The sequence below is a fragment of the Vigna unguiculata genome, chromosome 5, assembly GCF_037176805.1.
Source record: "Vigna unguiculata cultivar grain cowpea cultivar isolate G323 ecotype 2 chromosome 5, ASM3717680v1, whole genome shotgun sequence".
NCBI lineage: Eukaryota > Viridiplantae > Streptophyta > Magnoliopsida > Fabales > Fabaceae > Vigna > Vigna unguiculata.
Genome location: NC_140796.1, coordinates 50,619,489 through 50,642,028, shown reverse-complemented (window position 1 = coordinate 50,642,028; position 22,540 = coordinate 50,619,489). Strand labels below are relative to the sequence as shown.

General features: G+C 35.1%; 1 protein-coding gene and 2 non-coding genes across 3 annotated transcripts; 1 reads left to right on the top strand and 2 right to left on the bottom strand.

The window, feature by feature from the left end:
* Positions 1–1,698: 1,698 nt before the first annotated feature.
* TRNAV-UAC (transfer RNA valine (anticodon UAC)) lies at positions 1,699–1,770 on the bottom strand. The gene has a single exon. It is a non-coding gene; the product is annotated as a tRNA-Val (tRNA).
* An 88-nt stretch (positions 1,771–1,858) lies between these two features.
* Positions 1,859–1,931, bottom strand: TRNAV-UAC (transfer RNA valine (anticodon UAC)). The gene has a single exon. It is a non-coding gene; the product is annotated as a tRNA-Val (tRNA).
* A 12,391-nt stretch (positions 1,932–14,322) lies between these two features.
* LOC114185550 (protein SENSITIVE TO PROTON RHIZOTOXICITY 2-like) lies at positions 14,323–21,240 on the top strand. Its single transcript, XM_085673113.1, has 2 exons — positions 14,323–15,269; positions 20,643–21,240. The coding sequence occupies exons 1-2, from the start codon at positions 14,487–14,489 to the stop codon at positions 21,054–21,056; spliced, it is 1,197 nt and encodes a 398-aa protein (XP_085529239.1). The 5' UTR covers positions 14,323–14,486; the 3' UTR covers positions 21,057–21,240.
* Positions 21,241–22,540: the final 1,300 nt, after the last annotated feature.

Sequence of the window (22,540 nt, the reverse complement as noted above, 5' to 3'; positions counted from 1 at the left end):
ATGATTGTCCATTTGAATTTCTTTCTTATGTAATACTTAATTTTGTCGTTATTATCCGATTTAAGATTTGTATTCTCAAACACTTTACACCGATAAAGTGAACAAGAATTTTCCAATCTTAAAGTTGTTTGGCGTGCCTTCTGATCTGAGGAGTTGAATGGCTGTGATTGAATAGTTTGGAAGTATGTGAGTTGTGTAGGAAAATACTCAACCAAACTGAAGAATGGAGTAATTTGAAGTTGTTATGGTGTTTGCTTCTGGGTATGTTCATTGTAGTATAATTGTTACACTCTTTCTTGGGATACAAAACAAAAAACTTCAAATGCATGAGTTATTGTTTTCTGTGTCTTTATTGTCCCATCACCAAAAAATTGGGCACCCTTCACTTCTATTTGTGTTATTGGTGTTAAACAAATTTCCATTGAACTGAATCACAGCTTCTTCATGAATTAGTACTGATCCAACATGATTAGGTTCAAACCATCAGAACCAAACCATGATCGTTATAGTTTATTATTACTAATTGGGTTTGGTATGCAGCGAGGGAACAATAAATGTGGATTTAAGTCTTGCTTTTTTTGATTAATTTAGTGGTAGTTCTTACTTTGGTGTGGTATGTGGCTACCTAAGATCTACCTCACTGGTTTGTGTTTAGTTGGCTTAATTTCCATGGCTACAAATTGTTCACACTCTGAAACAACCTAAGAGTAGATATTTCAACATTGTTTTAGAATCTGGGGTATAAAAATCAACGACACGTGCCTGTTTGGTAGTACAAAAATAATAGAAATACACTTTTAATATATAATTTTTTAAATATTTTTCTGTTTATTCAAATTTATTGAAAATTATAAAATGTACATTCTCAGTGAATATATAAAAAAATTGTTGAGAGTGTGTTTCATGTTAAGTATAATGTTTGAGTTAAACAATGTTGTGAACCTGCACTACATCTTGTTCTCATTTTTATTTCCATGTTTTTCTAAAATCTTCTTTCTTTTTCTTTTCTCTTATTCTGATTTATTTAATTAAAATTATTAATTTTTTTTATAATGCCAATACAAAACAAATACATATTGTCTAACGTTAGAGATGATTCTACGTGGCTTCTAATTACACGATATTGATAATAAACAAAACTAAAGATTCAAATATTTATAGTCGTTGTAATTTATATTTTTATAGACCACACGTAAAATTATTTGACTTATCTTATATTCTTTGAAATATTTTAAAAAGTTTTTTTCTTTATTGTGTGTGAAAGAAATTCCATTGGATGATGTCATTTATCTTATATTCTTTGAAATATTTAAAAAGTTTTTTTTCTTTTTTGTGTGTGAAAGAAATTCCATTGGATGATGTCATAAGAAAGAGTATTATGTGAGCATGTTACTTGTCATTGTTGTAAACATTTAATGTATTTCAGATATTAAAATGATCAAAATCATTTATGAGGACTTGAAGAACAAAGTAGCCAAATCATAACAGCTAAAATAACCAAACTAGTTTATTGGGAACAGAAAAAACAAAAATACTTAATTTTTAAGATAAGAAAACATTTAATACTCTTTTAATGTAAATCAAAATTGAAACTCACATAGATCTAGAAGAAATATAAAATAAATAAGAACTAATTCATTATGTATGAAGAGATATAAACTAACATTAATAATGCAAAACTAAAAATAAGAAATAAAATGTTGCTGCCCAGGATCGAACTGGGACCTTCAGTGTGTAAAACTGACGTGATAACCACTACACCACAGCAACAACTTCTGCTAATCTAATCCTTCATTCTATACTACGAGATATAAGAGATATAAACTAACATTTTTAATGCTTAATTAAAAATAAAAAATGTTACTGCCCAGGATCGAACTGAGGACCTTCAGTGTGTAAGACTGACGTGATAACCACTACACCACAGCAACTTTTGTTATTCTAATCCTTTACATTTTATATGTTTTAATGAAATAATAAAGCCTTAAAATAGTGAAAAATGAAATAATTTTAAGTCAATTCTTTAATATAATGAGAATAAACCAAAATATGTTTGTAATTTTTATCCAAATATATGTATTAATTTCTGGGAAATATTTTCATTTGATTGTAAGTACCTTTCTTGTTAAGTCATTTTTTTTTTCTTGAAGAAGAACATTGATATTAGCCTAAAGAGAAAACTATTACTTGTTTCCATGTGTATTGGGAGTTAAATAAAGTAGTTACATAGTATCTTTTTTATTTTAACTTTGGACACATTTTTTTACCCAACCTCAACCATCTTCTACTATTCCTATAATATAAAAGTACCAAATTGTCGTATTTTAACACTTTTATATTTAATTTAAAACTATGTTTTGAATTTATGCATCATGCAATTTAAGAATATATTTTGAACTATTCAAATTTAGATTATAATTATGGATAACGTAATTTAAACATATTTAACTACATGTAACACAGTAGTTAGTTTGGGATTTTAGTCTAGCATTTATGTCCCTACTTTCCCATATTCTTCTTATTTTTTCGTTGAATTAATTTTTATTTGTACATCGATTTTTTTTTTTTTTATATTTGTATACTAGGGAGTTACGGGAGAAAATAGAAATAAAGGGGGTGCCACGGGAGAAGGGAAGATGTAGAGAAAGTGAAGGTTGTGGAAGAAGAGAAAGAGAATGGTGTGAAATGGAAAAATGAAGAAGTTTGAAAGAGAGTTATAAATAACAAAGCCCAACACTAAGATCCATTAAAAAATAATTTCCTTAAATCTGTTTCATTAAAGGTTAAATATTTATTTGATTCCTTAACTTTTCGGTGAATTCTGGAATTTATCCATCTCAAAATTTTGAAGCAATTTAGTTTTTCATCTTTCGAAATACGTGAATTTAGTTATTTTAATCAAATTTTGTTAAGTTTATTTGACATTTCAAGCGTGTTTCATAATAGTATTTGACAACATTAAAACAAAAATGTGTCAAATAGTATAAACAATTCAAATACAATCCTAAAATGTTTACGAAATATTTAAATAAACCTAACAAAATTTGATTAAAATGACTAAATTCACATATTTCAAAAGAGGAAGGACTAAATTGATCCAAAATTTCGAAATGAACTAACTCCCAAATTCATATAAAGTTAAGAGACCAAAAACATATTTAACCCTTTCATCAAATATTCATTTTCTTAAATATGTTTTTTTTTATTTTGATCCATATTTTAATCCATTCTTCATATCAATCTTCCATTTTGCTTATATGAATCTTAAAGAATGAAAAATCCACATTTTCAATCTTAATTAGCAGCTATCATCACATTAAGGATACAATAAATGTTGATTATGGAAGAAATTACGTATAATTGTGTACGAATTTAGATATTTTTGTTGAATTTTCCTGTATTATTCATGTCTTCAAAATATATTGACGTCATTGATTTTACAATTTTAAAATATAAAAAAAATTAAAATATCAATATATTGTACCTTTTAATATTCTACAAGGACCGTACAAAAAAAGTCCAGTAAAAAACACATTATCTCATAAAGATTTTAATAGATAAAACACCTAGTCATGGTGTAATGGATAAGATTTTAAAAATTTGAAGAGATTTCTAAAAATATATATATTTAAAATAATTTTATTTGTATGATAAGTTTCATTATTTATTTTATATTTTTATTCTCATCAAATTTATATCCTCGTAGAAAATTTTAAAAGTAACCATATTTCTTAGGATTTGGCTTTTCTAAAATTTTAAATAATAGTTATATTATTTAATATAATTAAAAAATAAATAGTTATAAATTATATATATGCAAAAGCTGTTTTCAATATAGTTCGTATCCTTTGAATCTTTAAGTTAGTTCTATAATTATATAACTTCTAACTACTTCGCGCATATTATATTCTGTATTTTTAGGATTTTCTTTTACAGATCCTAATGGAATAGAGATTTTTAATCAATTTAATATTTTCAATATAAAATTTAAGACTAAGATTTTTCTTTCTCTCCATATTTTATATTTTATGAACCCTTAAATTAATTTTCATAAAAATCTGAAAGTTGTATTTTACATCAGAAAAAAAAAGTTGACAAACCAAAGAGTCATAAAACAACTAGTTCTTATTTATTATAAATCAATTTATTAAATTTTAAATAGATTAAAAATTTTAGGATTAAATGAAAAAAAATTCAAAACTGTTTAAATACTGAACTTAATTTTATTATATATATATATATATATGTTATACCAAAAGAAATAATTGTCTAATAACGCATTATTAATTTATTACTGTAAAAAATAAGGTAAAATTAATAAACTTATTATTATACATGTAGTTGTTTGTAATTAAATAACTAATCGCACAGAATATTTTTAGTATTAATTATATATTAATTTTATATGTATTTGACAAATATAAGAATGAATGTATTACCTAATTAATATAATACTATAAGTGTAAGGTCCACTTTATTTTTTGCCGCCTTTAATTAAAAAGATATCCCAAATTAGTTGAGTTTAGGGCTGGTCCAAAGGGATCTAAGAACCCTAAACTGCCCTAACCCTAACCACTATGCTCATTTTCGTAAAACAAAACTCTTACTTCCTTTTTGAGCAGTTGCGAAGCTCTACTAGGGTTCAACCATTGTTTCTCATCAAATGAGTCCAGACCAGTTTTCTACTCTTCTTAAGTCAGCTTCCAACTCATGCTCTTGCTCCATTCTGTTCATTCTTCGTTGTCTTAATGATCTCGTTTTAAGCTCGTTCCACTGTTTTCCAGCCCTCGAATCTATTCCTTGAGCTATTGTTCATCACGGTTCGGGTATCGAAGTCCTCTGCTAACCCCTTTCCAGGTAAGGGAAGCTAGGTTCTTTTTCGCATTTTTGAAATATGTGATTACTTTTCGTTTCTGTTTTATGCTTAAATGATTGGAAAACGTTAGTTTTTGTATATTTCTGAGTTAGGGGTTCAAATATTCATGAAACTGTGATGTTTGACGTCTTTTCTCGTATTCTGATGCGTCGCACAGTCGCTAGGCGAGTTCCTTGGCTCGCTGGGCGACTGTGTATTTTTCTGATATGCGCAGTTTTAGTAAAATTGACTTTCCTGACTCATTAACCGTTGGATCGAGTTGATATTTTAACAGCTAATCCTTAACGCATAATTCTTGACTTTGACCGGTCGGATCTTGAATCAGAGCTCTGTAGTGAGAGCAGTTTTTATCGCAAGATCGCTGTAGTTTGGTTGTTTCTTTGATCTTGAATGGTTATTATTGGCTTGAATCTAATTGTTATATTAAAAGCATGTGATAAATGATCATGCATGAGTGATGTGATTCATGGATTGTGGATGATGGGTTTGGGATAAATCTTGGCATGCGATTTCAATGAAATGGTTGGTTATATATGTGGTCATAAATTCGGTATGAACAATAATGTTACATTGATGGCATGGTATTGGTATGAGGTGAAGTTCTATATCCCCGAATTGGGAAGAATGTGATGGTATGAAATCAACATGAAATATGAATATATGAATGAGGATGGGTTACAAAGGATGGCGTGAAGTGTTAAATGCATGATCAATATTATTTGTTTGTTTGGAATGTGATTGGTATGTTGTTAGTACGTAAATCCACGAGTCTCTAGGTGAGACTTCATGGTGGTGCTTCAGTGGTCGGGACGTAATTCCATGGCCTCTGTTAGTGGGAGTCCATGGTGGTGCCCCATCTATATGGTCTGGTAAGGATTCATGGTAAGGTTGCATCCTGACACTCTAAGGAGTCAGTTAGTCTCACTTAGAGCGGACTGACTCCTGTGGTGAGAGTAGCAGGAGGCCTGAAACTCATTAAGGGCTAACCTTGTGTGTAAGGGAATTGATTCATTGTAACACTTGTAACACATAGATCGGGGGTGAGCAGCTCGGGGGTGAGCAGAGGTATTCACCACAAGTACAAACATCCGCTGAATTCGACCTGATTATATGTAATCCGGATGAGTCGAGTCTGAGTCTAGTGTATTGCTTGAGAAGTCATAACATGATTGGTTGATGAATATTGTTTTGGATTGTGTAATAGCATGTGACTGCTTGATAAACTGTTTCTACTCTATCTTACCCTGTTTGCTTGTTTGGTTGTCTTGTATGTGGTCCTTCTCCTTTTGTGATGATCATCAATTCATTGATGTGAGCAGATGCGAGAGGCACTCGAGGTCAACAAGGAAGAGATGATTCCGCTGCATAGTCTACCTGGGCTGGACTTCATGTTTTATTTGGGCTTTTCTTTAGGGCTATGGCCCATGTACGCTTTACTCTTTAGTATTCTATTAACTTTCGTTAAGTCCTTGGATTCTTGGTTGTATCTGGCATCACGGTGTGCCTTAGTTTCTCCTAGTATTTTTGGATATTGTAAGGAGTAACGTTTATACTTCAGGACTTGTCTCTAAATTTCTATATGTGTGGCATTTCATTTAAATTAAAGTTATTATTTAAATGGGGTGTTACATTAATGGTATCAGAGCAGTTCGTCCTTAGGATGACTTGAGGTTGTGGGTTTGTTCATGCCTCGTAGGCGTGAGTAGTCATGTCTAGTCGAGTGTGTCAGTAAAACCAAAAGTTTTAAGAACAGAAAAACGCCTTGATAAAGTAATGAGGGTGCACACTCATGACTAGATCAAAGGTTGTTTTTCCTTTCTTAATCCCAATGGTTTGGGGAAGGAAGGGTGACAGACGAAAGGTTTGGATGTCTGTAGATGATGGAGTGTTGCCTTGTATGTTCTAGTTTGTCCTGTTACGCCCCTGTGTTTTGTGTCTTGTGTCTGTAGCGATGAGGGAAACTTGACCTACTCACCCTTACAAGGATTTGTAGGGTGTTTGAGACAATCTCTTGTCTCAAAGATGTGAAGATGTAAAAGGTTGTATATCGATAGGTGATGAAAGTTAAGTCTTGGTTTAGAGGGCTGGCTGAGAAATGAATTTGAAGGTTAAGAAGCAACGCTTTGGGCCGCGAGAACTACAAGATCGAATTTTAAGATCGTGTACCACAAGTTTTACAAGAAGAGTTGAGTTTAGGGATGGGTATAAGAGAAGATATCGGTGCGTGCTCGTGTAGCAAGGTTTGGGAAATCAACTAGATTTTATATCTTGACAAGGTCTGGGGTTTGAAGTGGAACATTGTGGAAGGTTTGAGATTAAGGGTAGAGATCATGAAGTGTATAAGGAAAGCAAATAGGTAGTTGGAGGCTTACATGAGGTAGACCCTTGAAGATCAGTCAAGTATGATGATGTTATCTGAGAAGAAAGTATATTAGGGGTTATATATATCAGATCAATAGTAGTAAGAAGTAGGTGGATCTTCTCAGCAATAGCATTCATCCAAGTCAAGAGTAGAAGGAGTGTTCTAAGTAAGGTGGCTCACAAAAGAGAAAGGTTTAACCTGGGATATGAGATGGGTGGTTTCAAGTATCAGAAGAAGAAACACATAGTTGAGTTTGTCCTGGTGGGGAAGGATAGTTAGTAATGTCATGATGCAGGGAAATAGGAAAGGAAAATAAAATTTTTGAGTAGTTACGAGAGTGTTTGCGATGATTAGTACTAAAGTGGTTAGCACAAATGGTCTAATTCAAAAGATACATGTTAAGAATGCGGTGATTAGATTATGGGTTTTGGTCTCGTTTAAGGTCGTATATTCCTTGATGTCTCCAGTATGATAAAGGAGTCATGGTGATCTACAAGAAGGAGCTGAGGTTGAGATGGTGGTTTTGCTACAATTGAGGCCAAGTGAAGATTCACTCGGGTGTGTGGTTCTTTCGTGGGGATCAAAGTATTTAAACTCAAATCCAATTTGAATTATTTCCTTTACAGGGTTGGGACATAATCTCAAGGGTGGATTGGTTGCTTTCCCAATCTCATTTCGATGAGCTGGGACAACCAACGAGGTGGTGTTCTTTGATTTAAAAGAGATAAGTTAGTGATCGAGTATGAAGTATAGAGCAAGCTAAATAGTAGGGGCAGGTTTTCATGTGAATTAAAAGTCGTCTGACAAAGAAAAGTGAATAATAGACGCAAAGGATCTCGGTGGTAGAAGAGTCTATAGACGTGAACTAAAGTAAGTACTAGAATTTTGACCTTGGTGTGGTGGAGTTCACTTTTGCATTGGTGTCTGAAGAAGAACTTGTGTTAATAGTTTCCAAATGGAAGGGTCCTACTGAGAGTTTGAAGTGAATACGGAAGTGAAAGAGATGTTGGAGAAGTAGTGGCTTATACTAAGTATAATCACAAGGATAGATTGTTCAAGGGTAAACGTTGGATAAGGGAAGATTGACTTTTCGGGTCTATGGTTTTATGGAGTGGAAATCTGATAAAGGTAAGGAATGTCAAACATGTTAGCGGTATCATCAAGATTTAGCGGTGAGTTTTCCAAGCGCGAAAAGGGTCTTTGGAATGTTCAAGAAGAGTATGGACAAAGACTGGAGTGACTCGTAGGACTAATGGTTTAAAAATGGTGGATACGATGTTGAGAGAATAGGATGTTAAGGCTATGCAAAGGGGAGTTCAAAGGGTTTTGTAAGTTACATATGAGTTTTGGAGGAAGGATTCTCAACGATGATTGCTTCCTTGGCGTGGCAGACATGAAAGAAGCATCATTTTGAGTAAACAGATAAGTGACTTTGCATGTTGATCAGAGTAGCGCCATAGGATGACGACAAGTGATACTTATGAAGGGTAAGAGGTGCGCAAAAAGAACTATCTTACTCACGACCTAGAGTATTACTACGACAACCAGTTCTTGTTAAACAACAAAAGTTTCATTCTTATGACTATCAATTAAAGATGTTCATAGAATCATTTAGAGTTGGAATTATGGGGTTACTCAGAGAAAGTTGTGCAAGAGTAGTAGGAGATGGTTTGAGTTATGATTTCAAGTTAGAGTGCCAACTTGGAATTGAGAAAGTGAGAGTAGATGTTTAGCCAGAGAATGGAATTCAAGATCCGTGATTTGACGAATTAAGAGTAAGGGTTGATTGAGAAACATAAGTGTTTGGGTTGGAAAGAGAATGTGTGAGGAGATTTCATTAAATTAGTCATCTTACTAGAACTAGTGAGTCTCTCAACAAGGTTGAAAAAAAAAAGTAATTCAGAAAAATCTTAGTTTGAGAAGTATCTTAGAGTTGATAGGTATAAATCAAACTAGAAATTTCAAGTCAAGGTAAGACCTGATTCTAAGGCTTTTGTGGAAGGATAATTACAAGTTAGTAGATCAGAAAAGAAGGTGACATACCGAAATGAATTTGGTGGCCGTAATAGAGGAAAGCTTAATTTGGATCCGGAATGACTTGGTTGTGGACTTTGTTACCATTGGTTGAAGTCAGTAAAGGAGGCAAGATGTTATGATTGTCGTTATGCATAAAAGTGGTCAAGAGTGTAGATGGTAAGGCAGTAAGCCAAAACTCAATAGTGATCAAGTCAGTGGAGTGAGGCATAAAGGAGTGAACGAGGTGATGGGAAGTGATAACGAACATGCTATAGTTTGAGACTTAAAGTCATATGAGACTTTGATAAAACCTACAAGAGGTAGTGGGGAGCTTATGAGAGGTGAGTCAGTATGTCAGATACAAGTTAGTTGGGCAAGTATGAAGGAGCATTCGATTTTTAAGATTGCATGTTGGAAGTTATTTCGAGTGTAGTGACTAAACCAATTTACGCTATTGAACACATGTCGCTTAGCATATAGGCAAACTTTCCAGTAGTTATAGGTGTTGGAGTCATCAAATCTGTCATGTCTGAGTGGTGGTTGTCATAGGGCGTGAGGAAAACGTAGTTTTCTTCGTATCACATCAGTGAATTTTTGAGGACAAAAATTTTTGTTGTTGGGGAGAATGTAAGGCCCACTTTATTTTCTGCCTTTAATTAAATGGGATACCCCAAATCAGTTGGGCCTAGGGCTGGCCCAAAGGGGATCTAAGAACCCTAAACTACCCTAACCTAACCACTATGCTCATCTTCGTAAAACAGAACTCTTACTTCCTCTTTGAGCAGCTGCGAAACTCTGCTAGGGTTCATCCACTTTTTCTCATCAAGTGAGCCCAGACCAGTTTTTTACTCTTCATAAGTCAGCTTCCAACTCATGCTCTTGCTCCATTCTGTTCATTCTTCGTAGTTCCAACTAGGGTTGTCTTAATAATCTCGTTTTAAGCTCGTTCCATTGTTTTCCAGCCCTCGAAGCTATTCCTTGAGCTACTGTTCATCACGGTTCGGGTATCGAAGTCCTCTGCTAACCCCTTTCCAGGTAAGGGAAGCTAGGTTCTTTTTCGCGTTTTTGATATATGTGGTTACTTTTCGTTTCTGTTTTATGCTTAAATGATTGGAAAACATTAGTTTTTGTATATTTCTGAGTTAGGGGTTCAAATATTCATGAAACTGTGATGTTTGACGTCTTTTCTCGTATTCTGATGCGTCGCACAGTCGCTGGGCGAGTTCCTTGGCTCGCTGGGCGACTGTGTATTTTTCTGATATGCGCAGTTTTAGTAAAATTGACTTTCCTGACTCATTAACCGTTGGATCGAGTTGATATTTTAACAGCTAATCCTTAACGCATAATTCTTGACTTTGACCGGTCGGATCTTGAATCAGAGCTCTGTAGTGAGAGCAGTTTTTATCGCAAGATCGCTGTAGTTTGGTTGTTTCTTTGATCTTGAATGGTTATTATTGGCTTGAATCTAATTGTTATATTAAAAGCATGTGATAAATGATCATGCATGAGTGATGTGATTCATGGATTGTGGATGATGGGTTTGGGATAAATCTTGGCATGCGATTTCAATGAAATGGTTGGTTATATATGTGGTCATAAATTCGGTATGAACAATAATGTTACATTGATGGCATGGTATTGGTATGAGGTGAAGTTCTATATCCCCGAATTGGGAAGAATGTGATGGTATGAAATCAACATGAAATATGAATATATGAATGAGGATGGGTTACAAAGGATGGCGTGAAGTGTTAAATGCATGATCAATATTATTTGTTTGTTTGGAATGTGATTGGTATGTTGTTAGTACGTAAATCCACGAGTCTCTAGGTGAGACTTCATGGTGGTGCTTCAGTGGTCGGGACGTAATTCCATGGCCTCTGTTAGTGGGAGTCCATGGTGGTGCCCCATCTATATGGTCTGGTAAGGATTCATGGTAAGGTTGCATCCTGACACTCTAAGGAGTCAGTTAGTCTCACTTAGAGCGGACTGACTCCTGTGGTGAGAGTAGCAGGAGGCCTGAAACTCATTAAGGGCTAACCTTGTGTGTAAGGGAATTGATTCATTGTAACACTTGTAACACATAGATCGGGGGTGAGCAGCTCGGGGGTGAGCAGAGGTATTCACCACAAGTACAAACATCCGCTGAATTCGACCTGATTATATGTAATCCGGATGAGTCGAGTCTGAGTCTAGTGTATTGCTTGAGAAGTCATAACATGATTGGTTGATGAATATTGTTTTGGATTGTGTAATAGCATGTGACTGCTTGATAAACTGTTTCTACTCTAGCTTACCCTGTTTGCTTGTTGGGTTGTCTTGTATGTGGTCCTTCTCCTTTTGCGATGATCATCAATTCATTGATGTGAGTAGATGCGAGAGGCACTCGAGGTAAACAGGGAAGAGATGATTCCGCTGCATAGTCTACCTGGGCTGGACTTCATGTTTTATTTGGACTTTTCTTTAGGGCTATGGCCCATGTACGCTTTACTCTTTAGTATTCTATTAACTTTCGTTAAGTCCTTGGATTCTTGGTTGTATCTGGCATCACGGTGTGCCTTAGTTTCTCCTAGCATTTTTGGATATTGTAAGGAGTAACGTTTATACTCCAGGACTTGTTTCTAAATTTCTATCTGTGTGGCATTTCATTTAAATTAAAGTTATTTTTTAAATGGGGTGTTACAATGAGTGAAAATAAAAATCCATCTATGCCAAAATCATTTGCTTTTGTTATTATCTAATCTATTTAAAATAAATTTTATTAAATATTCAATCCAAAATCTATTTTATTAAATTTAGATTTTAATCTTATCTATATTTTAATCTGGATATTAAGAGTTAGTCCATACCAAAACTTAAGACGGGTTGTTCTGGATCTAAAGAACAAAGTTTCATTTCCTTAGGAAATCAAGTATGAAAAAAAAAAAAAAAAAAAACTAAACCTAATCTATTGTTACACCGAATAAAAAACAACAGACATCTTCACGAAACCATTGAAACAAGCTCGGTTTGAGAAACTCATGGAACAAATTGGATGACTAGCTTAGGGTTAATGGATTAAAGGAGTTGTTGTAGTTTGTAATCTAACTAAACTAGGTTATGTTATTTTAGCTACAAACAGAACAACCATATAAATACATGTTTTTTGCAATCATAAAATCATAATTGATTGATGAATGAGAAAAATACTTTCTTTTTACAACTATTTATCTACGTATTCTTCCCCTTTCTTTGTGTCCCTTGTGTGCGTGAGGTGCCCACAGAAGCATGTGTATGTCCTGCATACAGAAGAGAGAAGTGAGCACAAGAACGAATTAAGATAGTCTAAGAGATTGAAAATGTTAGCTTAAGATACTAATTAATTGTTGGCGCTTTGCCATCTAACAATGGTGTCTGTGTTGATTAAAATTAGCCTATTAAACATCAACAAAGATTGAGTGAGAGAATGATGCTTTCAATCAAAATTGATATAAGTGATATCGTTGATCAAATTTGAGTTGATGATATAGTGTTAAGTTTTTTAAAATATTAAATTTTTAAATATATTTAATTTTGAAAATATTTAATTAATTACGATTAATTGAGAATGTATTGAATTTAAAAAATAGTTTATGTTAACCATTCGTAAAAGTAAAAGAATGAAATAAATTTACTTGAAGGCTATATAATCCATTAAAATTTATAAAATAACTTTTACCAAGTTTTAAAAACGACAATTGTAAAACCACCCAAAAAAATAATAATTTGTTCATTACACATGGAGATAATTTTAAAAACCATTTTTAAAATCCCTATATATACATGCATGCAGAAATATTAAAATTATATATTTTACCCAGAAATATATTTTTATAGTAATAATATTAACGAGGAATGAAAGATGGCATGACTGATATGAATAATTAGAAGGCTGCATGAGTTTTGACTGTTTAGCAATGGCTCCTTCGGTTTAGGTCATCTTATGAAGCTTGCTTCTTGCATTTTCCAAGCATGCATGACGCTATTTGACATGTCTTCATTTTTAACAAGATTCTCCTTATGAACACTTCAATTCAAACTTTCGAATACGTTGACCAGATAAACCTAATCCTAAATCAAACAAATGTCTGCAAGTACAAAATAATATTAAATATATTTTCTATCCACCTAACATGTGTGTTTCTATTTTTGTGACTGCAAATATTTCAGATACCATTGGTATTTGCACAAACACTTTCTGACACTGTTCAAAACCTCTTGCAAGTTACAGGAGTGAATATAAGAAAAAAGAAAAAGGAAAGTTATGAACATGAAACAAAATTGATTTCAGCACACACATATATATATAAGTATATTATATTAATTTTTTTTCTTACTTTATTTGTCTAATTGGATTGATTCAAACAACAGTGCCTGAGTTCGACTCCATAGTTTTAGTTTTGTTTTCAAGGCTGTCTCAGATTCCTCTGGTTCTTGTATAATCACTTTCGACTGTTACAACTTTTTTTCGGAATCAACACATATTATTATGTTATGTTCTTGGTAAATTGCCTTTTCATAGGATGATCAAGTGTTTCAACATTACAATCAACACTTCAAAGTCGATAAACAAAAGAAAAGGAAAATGATTTTTATTTATTTTTTAAATAATTTTTCATTTTTATATTTTTTCATTCTCAATATTTCAAAATTACTCTATTGTCATCTTTAATGTGATTCTCAGAAAAAGTTGTCAAAATTTAATAATCTTTATCTATAAAAAAGGGTTAATATTATTATTATAATGACAAAAATTGTTCCCAACAATTAATTACAAAAGCAAAAAGAAAAATATTTGTTTGTTAGAAAGAAGAGATAGAAGCATGATAGGGTTTATAGATCTAAGCAACCTATAGGTATAGCTATATATAATATAATAAAAATTGATCAACATGTTAAAAAACGTATTGCCGGGAAGTCCAATAAAGTTATACCCCATTGGTCTGTGTCTGTCACTTGCAATTTCTTTTGAATTTCGAATGAACAATGACCCCACCTTCAGATAGGGTTCATGCAAGGGAGGTCGTAAGTGGGGAAGAACTTCATGTTTCATCTCTCAGTTGACTTCTCTCTCTCACTCTCTCTCTTATTACCATCACACACTCTGCTTAATTTTTGCTTCTCACACATTATATTTATATATATATCAAGAACCAATCTTTATCAGCTAGCGTTGGAAAGAAGAACAAGGTAATCAATTGATCAAATCAAGCAATGATTTCAAGGGTCACATCTAGCTTCCAAAATCATCTTCAGATGTTCCCTGAGCATGAAGAATTGGTGTCACCCTCTGTGGAATCTGGGTCAGCTTCACACTCCAGCACCCTCCTCTTCAATCTCTCTATTCTGAAGGACAAGGTGAGCGAGGTGCAGACCCTAGTGGGTGTTATTCTCTCCCCAAATCAAACCCTTCCCGAGTCAACTTCCATGGCCATATCCAGCATGAACTCCACAATCCAAGAAATCCTAGTCACTGCCTCATCAATGATGTTCGCCTGCCAACAGATGGCTCACACAACCCCTTCTCCAGGTATTAATAACAACACCACCACTACATGCACCAACAAACTGCACCACCTCAACAAGTTATTATTGCCTCACTCAAACGCTAATAACACAGCCATAGATATGAGTGAGGGTTGTTTATTTTCTAGCACCGAGTCAGAGACGCTGGACTGGTTTACTGAAAGCTATAACAACAACGATAATAGCAATAGCACTAAGGAAGATGATCCAGGCGTTGTGATTACTGAAAACAACATGATTATTAGGGAAGAACATGAACTTAACGAAGAAGGGTATAGAGGGGTTTCAAGAAACAGTGATATAATCGAATTGGATGCTGCGGATTTGTTGGCGAAGTACACGCACTATTGCCAGGTTTGTGGGAAAGGGTTCAAGCGTGATGCGAATTTGAGGATGCACATGAGGGCTCATGGGGATGAGTACAAGACCAATGCTGCATTGAGCAACCCAATTAAGAACAAGGGGAAGTTGGTGTTGGGTATTGGGCTCCCTTCCTATGTGGAGAAAAGGCCCAAAATTTGAGAAGCCCATGTCTCACTTAAACCTAGTGGAGAGGAGGCTATAAAATAAAGAGAGAGGCAGAACAATAGAGTCGGAATACACTGAAAGCCCTAACACATAGAGGGAGAGGTAGAGGGAAAATTCTGTTCACGTTTTTCACATAGCTGTCACAATAAATTCGGCGCTGCGGATTCGTTCACCGTTGGATCGGGCTGAAATTTTTACAGCAGGTTCGGAACTCATTGCTCTTCATTCTGACCGGTCGGATCTTTGATACGAGGTCTGAGTTGGGAGATATTAATTTCGCACTGCAGCAGTGATTTGTAGAGGTTTTCCTCTCTTGTTCTTCTCTATTTGAAAGCTTTGTTGCTTTGTTATTTGGTTGGGTGTTGGCACTAATTTGTGCTATTGATTAAGACTCTTTTGTACTCTTGTTGATCATAGTGAAGCTATTTCTTTGGTCTGGACGACTCGTGGTTTTTACCCTTGATTTGAGGGGTTTTCCACGTTAAAAATCTTGGTGCCTTTATTTGTGCTTTTGGTGGTTTATTATTGCTGCTCTTTGATTATTGCTCCTCATAGATTCTTGCAAGTTAGGGGAAATTATATCCGCTGCATTCTCTGGTATATTGTTTGTTGTTGTTTTCCCCATCAGAGTGGTATCAGAGCTCTTGGTTGGGCTATATTTACTTGCTTGAATGATGGAGGCAAATGCAAAGATGGTTGCTTTGAATGGTACAAATTATCATTTGTGGAAGGGCAAGATGAAAGATTTATTATTTGTCAAGAAATTGCATCTTCCGGTCTTTGCTACACAGAAGCCAGATTCTATGTCTGAAGAAGAATGGGACTTTGAGCACCAACAGGTATGTGGTTTTATTCGGCAATATGTTGAAGATAATGTTTATAATCATATTGCTAATGAGACACATGCCAGAGCTTTGTGGGAGAAGATTGAGTCTTTGTATGCTTCTAAGTCGGGCAATAATAAATTGTATTTGTTAAATTGCTTGATGAATTTGAGGTACAGGGAGAATTCTTCTATTTCTGATCACTTAAATGAGTTTCAAGGGCTCCTAGATCAATTGTCAGGAATGGGCATAAAGTTTGATGACGAAGTTATGGGATTATGGTTGCTTAATACTCTACCAGAGTCTTGGGAGGTATTTCGGGTTTCAATTACGAACTCTGCCTCGAATGGTGTTGTTTCTTTTCAGATGGCAAAGAGCGGTGCTCTTAATGAAGAGATGAGAAGGAAGGCACATGGTTCTTCATCTCAGTCTGAGATGCTTGTTACAGAAGCTAGGGGGAGAAGTCAGAAAAAGGAACATAAAGGTGGTAGAGAGAAGAGTAGGAGCAAGTCCAAGTCAAGATACAAGAATTTAGAGTGTCATTTTTGTCATAAAACTGGGCACATTCAGAAATATTGTTTTAAGTGGAAAAAGGAGAACAAAGACAAGAAGGGCAAACAGAGAGAGAATGATCATGATGATGATGATCGTGTCACTACTGCTACAGATGGTGATCTTGTTCTTCTTCGTAACTTTGAGTCTGTTAATCTTGTATCTGATGAGAGCATGTGGATTATTGATAGTGGTGCTACACTGCATGTTACACCTAGGAAGGAGTTCTTCACATCTTACACTTCTGGTGATTTTGGAGTGTTGAAGATGGGTAATGATGGTGAGTCTAAAGTGATTGGTGTTGGTGATGTTTGCCTGCAAACCAACATGGGAGTGCAGTTGTTGCTTAAAGGAGTCAAACATGCTCCAGATGTTCGTTTTAATTTAATCTCTGTGCAGTTGCTTGATGATTGTGGTTATGACAATCACTTTGGTTCTAGTAAATGGAAGCTCACTAAAGGTAACTTGGTTATGGCCAGAGGGGAGAGACAATCTAAATTGTATTGGACTAAAGCTTTGGTTGCTAAAGACAGTGTGAATGCTATGTATATGGAGGCATCTTTGTGGCACCGGAGGCTTGGTCATATAAGTGAGAAAGGGCTTAACTGCTTAGCTAAAAAGGATGTGCTTATGGGATTGAGAAATGCAGAATTGGAGAAATGTTCTCATTGCATGGCTGGTAAACAAACCAGAGTATCTTTTAAGAAGCATCCACCCTCAAGGAAGTCAGAATTACTTGAATTGGTGCATTCTGACGTTTGTGGCCCATTAAAGGTAAAGTCATTTAGTGGTGCAGTTTACTTTGTTACTTTTATTGATGATTGTTCCAGGAAGCTATGGGTCTATGCTCTTCAGCGGAAAGGTCAAGTACTTGAAAAGTTCAAGGAATTTCATGCTATGGTTGAGAGGCAATCAGGCAAGAAGCTGAAATGCATCCGTAGTGATAATGGTGGTGAGTACCGTGGACCTTTTGATGTTTATTGCAGGCAGCATGGTATTAGACACGAGAAGACTCCTCCTAAAACTCCTCAGTTGAATGGTCTAGCGGAGAGGATGAACAGGACCTTGGTTGAAAGGGTTACATGTATGCTTTCAGAAGCAAAGTTGCCTAAGCACTTTTGGGGAGAGGCATTGCTTGCAGCTGTGCATGTTATTAATCTCAGTCCCGCAGTTGCTTTGAATATTGAGGTGCCAGACAAAATTTGGTTTGGTAAGAATGTTAGATATGATCATTTGCGTGTCTTTGGTTGCAGGGCATTTGTTCATGTTCCTAAGGATGAAAGATCCAAGTTAGATAAAAAGACAAGGCAATGTATCTTTATTGGCTATGGTGAGGATGAATTTGGCTACAGGTTTTATGATCCTGTTGAGAAGAAGCTTGTTAGAAGCCGTGATGTACAATTCATGGAAGATCAGACCATTGAAGACATTGATAAGGTGGAGAAGACCACACCCGAGAAAGACAGTAATCTCACTGATGGTAATCCGATGAGGTTGCCCGCTCACAATTTGGAGAATGTTGAAACGGAAGCTCAAGACAATGAGCAACATGGTGATGTTGATGATCAACAGTTTGGAAGTGGAGTAGATGTTCCAATTGATGATGCTCAAGAGGAACATGATGATGATGACGATCTTGGTGATATACCTGAATCACCTCAAGTCCAACTCAGGAGGTCTAATAGACAGAAACAACCTTCTACAAGGTATTCCTGTGATGAGTACATAACCTTGACTGACGGTGGAGAACCTGAGTGTTTTGAAGAGGCTTTGGATAGTGAAGAGAAGAAACAGTGGCTGGATGCAATGCAAGATGAGATGAAATCTTTGCATGATAATCACACTTACGACTTGGTGAAATTGCCTAAGGGCAAAAGGGCATTGGAAACTAGGTGGATTTTCAGGGTGAAACAAGATTCAAATTCTACACTTCCAAGGTACAAGGCCAGATTAGTGGTGAAAGGTTTCAGACAGAAAAAGGGTGTTGATTTCAATGAGATTTTCTCACCTGTGGTGAAAATGTCATCCATCAGAACTGTGCTAAGTTTAGCTGCTACTCTTGATTTGGAGGTTGAGCAGATGGATGTGAAGACAGCTTTCCTTCATGGTAATTTGGAGGAAGAGATATACATGAAGCAACCTGATGGTTTTCTTGTTAAAGGCAAGGAAGAATATGTGTGTAGACTAAGGAAGAGTCTATACGGTTTGAAGCAGGCTCCAAGGCAGTGGTATAAGAAGTTTGAGTCTTTTATGTGTGAGCAGGGTTACATGAAGACTACTTCTGATCATTGTGTCTTTGTTAAAAGTTTTTCTAATGATGACTTTATTATCCTGTTATTATATGTTGATGACATGCTTATTGTTGGAAAAGATATTTCCAAAATTGACAGGTTAAAGAAGACACTTGGCGAGTCTTTTGCCATGAAAGACTTGGGAGCTGCTAAAAGGATTCTTGGCATACATATCTCACGTGATAGGAGAGAAAAGAAGATTTATCTATCACAAGAGCAATACATTAGGAAGGTGTTGCAGAGATTCCAGATGGAAAATGCTAAAGCTGTGAGTACTCCTCTTGCTACTCATTTTAAACTGAGTGTTAAACAGAGTCCTTCAAATGAAGTTGAGAAGACCAATATGAGTAGAGTTCCTTATGCATCTGCGGTGGGCAGTTTGATGTATGCGATGGTGTGTACAAGACCAGATATTGCACATGCTGTTGGTACAGTTAGTCGATTTTTGTCAAACCCAGGTAGAGAGCATTGGAATGCTGTGAAATGGATTTTGAGGTATCTTCATGGTACAGTTGATATGAAGCTTTGTTTTGGAGGTGATAAACCTACTTTGATGGGTTACTCAGACTCAGATTTGGCTGGGGATATTGATTCCAGAAAGTCCACTTCGGGCTATTTGATAAAGTTTGCAGGGGGAGCTGTGGCTTGGCAATCAAGACTACAAAGGTGTGTAGCGTTGTCTACTACAGAAGCAGAGTTCATTGCTATTACTGAAGCATGCAAGGAGGTGTTATGGTTGAAGAAATTCTTGCAGGAGCTTGGTTTTAGGCAAGATAACTATTCATTGTTTGTTGATAGCCAAAGTGCTATCCATCTTGGTAAGAATCCAACTTTTCATTCTAGATCCAAACATATTGATGTGAGGTATCATTGGATACGTGATGCTTTGGATGCTAAGTTGTTGGAGTTGAAAAAGGTTCATACAGATGATAATGGTGCTGATATGATGACTAAAGCATTGCCAAGAGGAAAGTTTGAAGTTTGTTGTGAGATCGCCGGTTTGGCGGTTATCTCCACATAGTTGTGAGGGGGACATTGTTAGGAATCCAAGTGTGATTCTAAGTCCCACATTGGCTAGAAATGAGAGAGTAGAGCACTATATAAGAATAAAGACCCATAAACCCATTGCCTTAAGGTTTTGGGTTGAGAGTGGTGTCAGTGTCTTATGTGGTTAGGCTCAGATCTCATTGGTGTTGTTCTCCCTAGTGAAAGCCCCTCTATAAAACCTGACAAGTGGTATCAGAGCCGATGGTTAATACCGGCTCAGACGAGTGCAGTATGGTCCTAGTATCGAAAGTCTTCCTGACAGTGTGGGTCAGGTAAAGCGTGTCCCGTTAAGAAAGAACGGCGGTACAGAAAAGGACAGAGAAGGGGTACTCGTGGTTGGGAATGCTTCCGCTGGAGGGGGAGTGTACCAATGTGGTTGAAGGGACTCACCCTTGAGGGGGAGATTGTTAGGAATCCAAGTGTGATTCTAAGTCCCACATTGGCTAGAAATGAGAGAGTAGAGCACTATATAAGAATAAAGACCCATAAACCCATTGCCTTAAGGTTTTGGGTTGAGAGTGGTGTCAGTGTCTTATGTGGTTAGGCTCAGATCTCATTGGTGTTGTTCTCCCTAGTGAAAGCCCCTCTATAAAACCTGACAGTTGGAAGGGGAAAGCGAGTTTTTGATGGGTGTGAAGCCAAAGAGATATTCGTGTCCTCAAGAAGGGTGTAGGTGGAACCAAAAGCACGCCAAGTTTCAGCCATTGAAGTCTATGATTTGTGCCAAGAATCATTACAAGAGAAGCCATTGCCCGAAAATGTATGTGTGCAAGAGATGCAACCAGAAACAGTTCTCTGTGCTCTCTGATCTTAGGACACATGAGAAACACTGCGGGGATCTGAAGTGGCAGTGCTCCTGTGGCACTTCCTTTTCTAGGAAAGACAAACTCATGGGCCATGTTGCTTTGTTCGTGGGACACCAACCACTTATCAACAACAACGTTGGTCTCTCGTCGTACTCTGCAAAATTGGAGCACCACACATTGCAAATGCAGATTGATGCTGCCTCAAGATGATGGTGTTCATATATATCAAGAGGTGCTCTCTCTCCCACCTTCACAATGCTGCTAAATAAACTTGTATGAGAAAAAACAATGTACAATAAATTTAACTTTCTTTGTAAGTTAATTAGAAAGTTAATTAACTCGTGCTTATTATTAATTTTATAAAAGTTTTCTTGCTAAGATTTTCAGAAAATAAGGTGCATAACTTACAAAGGTTTACTTTTTTTTTTTTTTTATAAAGTTTACGGACAGTTTTGTCTTGAATTAGTTTCCTTGTCACCTTTTTCGTCTGTGATGATCAGTTAAAATCACATGTTAATTATATGTGTATGTATAGAAACTCTCATGCATAGATTTTATATCGCTTGGAGATACGAGAAAATCTTAGAATGGTGAGTGACTTGTCTTTTACTTTCTGAATAGGATTTTTTTAATCAATCCCTAATTGTCATGTTTTTTTTTTAAATTTAAATATAAATTTAAGTCTGATTGAATAGAAGATCTATAAAGGCATTGTAGTTGTAAGTGATATGAATATGTTATGAGTTAGACTCTCTCTAGTAATTTTTCTTGTTTTACACAAATTAGTTTGTTATAACATTTATTAAGAGAGTAAATTGATGTAAATTTTATTTTTAAAATCAAATCCAATTACAATGTGAGCAAATTAATATTTGTGTTTCAATGATGCATAGTCTAGAACTCGATACAAAACAAAGTACACAATTACAAAAATGAGTGTCATATTAATTGGTACGATAAAATAAAATAATAATATTAGTACTAATTTAATGATTCAGCATTTGAAAAAATATATATTTTACTGTGGGAGATAGCATAAAGGACTAACTTTTCATATGTATAGATTATTTTGAGTGAAGTGATAAACTTATTAAAGGGGAAAACAGACTTAGGACAATCTGAGTGTAGACAAGTTTTTGTCGGAATTCCTTTATGCTGTCTAACATTGTACAGTGAATTATAACTGTACCCATTATTTATATGGCACATGAAGTGTATAACATATGACATGTAAAGTAATAGTTAGTTCATGAGATGTCATTACCATAAGTTTAGTGTTTATGACTTAGGTTTTGTTTGTTTATATAAGATCTTTGTTTTTGTGTATTATATATATTATCGAAGAGGAACATATGAACTCAATTGTGATTTTTGTATTTGTTTCTATGATTTGTGGAGGATGATGATCAGTGACGGAATAATGCATTGACAGAGGGAAGTCGATGCTCCCCAATTTTTTTTTTTTTGAAATTTATTATATATATATATATATATATATATATATATATATATATATATATTTAAAATTATATTTATATATTATTTATATTAAATTTATATTATGAAAATTATAATAAAAGATAAAATAAAAAAAATTAATGGAGATATTGATTTATAAAAGAGATTAGGATTTTTTTTTTGCTATAGGATTTTTTTCATCGTAAGAATTATCATGAGTGTATGAGGATAAATAA